Source organism: Daucus carota, chromosome 8, assembly GCF_001625215.2.
Source record: "Daucus carota subsp. sativus chromosome 8, DH1 v3.0, whole genome shotgun sequence".
Lineage (NCBI taxonomy): Eukaryota > Viridiplantae > Streptophyta > Magnoliopsida > Apiales > Apiaceae > Daucus > Daucus carota.
Window position 1 is genome coordinate 2902744 of NC_030388.2, and position 2045 is coordinate 2904788.

At 30.8% G+C, this 2045-nt stretch overlaps 1 protein-coding gene across 1 annotated transcript; it reads right to left on the minus strand.

Annotated features, from left to right (window-relative positions):
- Positions 1 to 1206: 1206 nt before the first annotated feature.
- Positions 1207 to 1725, minus strand: LOC135148330 (zinc finger protein 4-like). Its single transcript, XM_064083015.1, has one exon. It carries the CDS (start codon positions 1723 to 1725, stop codon positions 1207 to 1209), a length of 519 nt encoding a protein of 172 aa, XP_063939085.1.
- Between the last annotated feature and the right edge of the window lie 320 nt (positions 1726 to 2045).

Genomic DNA, 2045 nt, shown 5'->3' on the forward strand with positions numbered 1-2045 from the left:
GCAAATATTTGGTTAAAGTACTTGTGAATCTATTTATACTAACCTTTTACCACTGCCAAGCACGGGTATATAGGTCGTAGTTTATTTTATTAATTTTAACATCAATTTATTAATAATTTAGAATTTATATTAATCAACTCATTATATTTTCTCACGAAAGTTCATCCTTTAAAAAATTTTATCTATTGGTAAATATTTTTTTGTTATTAATATGTGATATTTTATTATTCAATTAAATTTAAATCGGATTTTTCGTATTTTGTATAACTTTCGTATGTATGAAAAAATATACTCGCTCCGTCCCAAAATACATGCCGCTTTGACTTTTTGCATGTAATTTGATGTGCAAATAAAACATATTTCTATACATTATTTTTAAAATTTTCTTTTTCTGAATAAAAGTATAACATCCATATTTTTATTCAGAAAAAGAAAATTTGAAAAATAATATATAGACATATGTTTTATTGGCACCTCAAATTACATGAAAAAAGTTAAAGTGACATGTATTGTGGGACGGAGGAAGTATTTGAGTATAAGAGATTAAAGTTAGAAAGGGTTACGTAATGGTTGGTGTTTGTATTGCAATAGAACACGTTCGAGTTAAAAAGAGTTATCTGAATATGCTTGTTAAAGAAATATATTCAAAATTGGATATTTATAATTTTATTTTTAATGTCATTATAATTTTTTTTATAAAATATTATATGATAATATGTTGTCATCTCTAAAACTAAAACTATTTAACAATGTAAGAGTAATAGGAGGGAGACTACCAAACAAAAAAATATAACCAAAATTTTGAACTACAAATTATACTCATGTTGACTATTATTATAGTATAATACAGAAGTATAATACAGATACATGATAGTTTTCACAAATCAATATATACACTTCCTCATTAAAAAAAAATAAGTTATTATTTTATGTAATTTTCACTTTTTTTTATATATGTCATTTTAAAAGATAATGAAATTCTTATTTAATCAATAGAACTATAACTTGTTCATATAAAAATTACTTATTTAATTCATTGACCGAATTGGACGAGAAATATATATAAAGAGACATTAAAAATTGAAGAAAAAAAACAAAACATTTATATGGATATTGGTAAAATTTCCAGTCAATCTCAAGGGCAGTAATAATTTTGGCAAATCAAAAAAACAAGCAGAAATAACGGTACAAGTAAATTCCCTTCCCCTAGAGCTTAAGATCCAAATCCACAGCATTCTCTTCTTCATGCCCTATTGCAGGACCGCTGCTTGCTCCACCGGGTAGAGGAGCGGTGGGTGCAACAGAAGGCCCCAACAGATCAGGCACTTCAAAAAACCTGGAACTTCTGATGGCATGACCCCGTTGAGAGGCTGGTGGAGGAAGATTCAGGGAGGATCCTGCAGCAGGTCTAAGAGGTGTCAGAGCAGCTGATGCGGTAGCAGCCTGAGTTGCATACTCCTCTCTTCTCCTCTTGTTCTGAGGATTGATGCCCTGGTAGTGGGTCTCAGCCTGCCGCTTTTCCGCTTGACGCTGCTCCTTGTGAGCCTTTTGGTGCCCACCCAGGGCCTGGTGGGTAGAGAAGGTTATGTCACAATAAGCGCAACCATAAGTTGTTGCACTGGCCGGTGCTATGTTGCTGGTGATATTCAGTGACGTTGAAGAATTAGCCGGTTGTGTCCTTCTAATGGAGGAAGAGGACGAGAAGATAGAGAAGGAATTAGACATTTTTTGGTGCAGCTAGAGATGTGTTCGGCTCAAATGATGTTTGTGTTTGTAAGAATACCTTTAAATACATAACTATGTCATATGTATTTATTACTAATGTAATTTATTACAAGATATTGGATTTACAATTCTTGTATCTAAAATCTCTTTAATCATATCGGATATTATATCAAAAAAATATCGACATTAATTTTATATATAAAAAAATCTATTGGATACGATTTTTATTCATTCTAACTAATTAATTTTATGCATGCACTTAATTTCCTAAATATCTTAATGATGAGTTTGTTAGAGACTACTCGGATAAATTTGTCAAA

What these genes read in the sequence shown, in the direction of transcription:
- LOC135148330 (XM_064083015.1), bottom strand. Translation starts at nt 1,725, where the DNA reads ATGTCTAATTCCTTCTCTATCTTCTCGTCCTCTTCCTCCATTAGAAGG.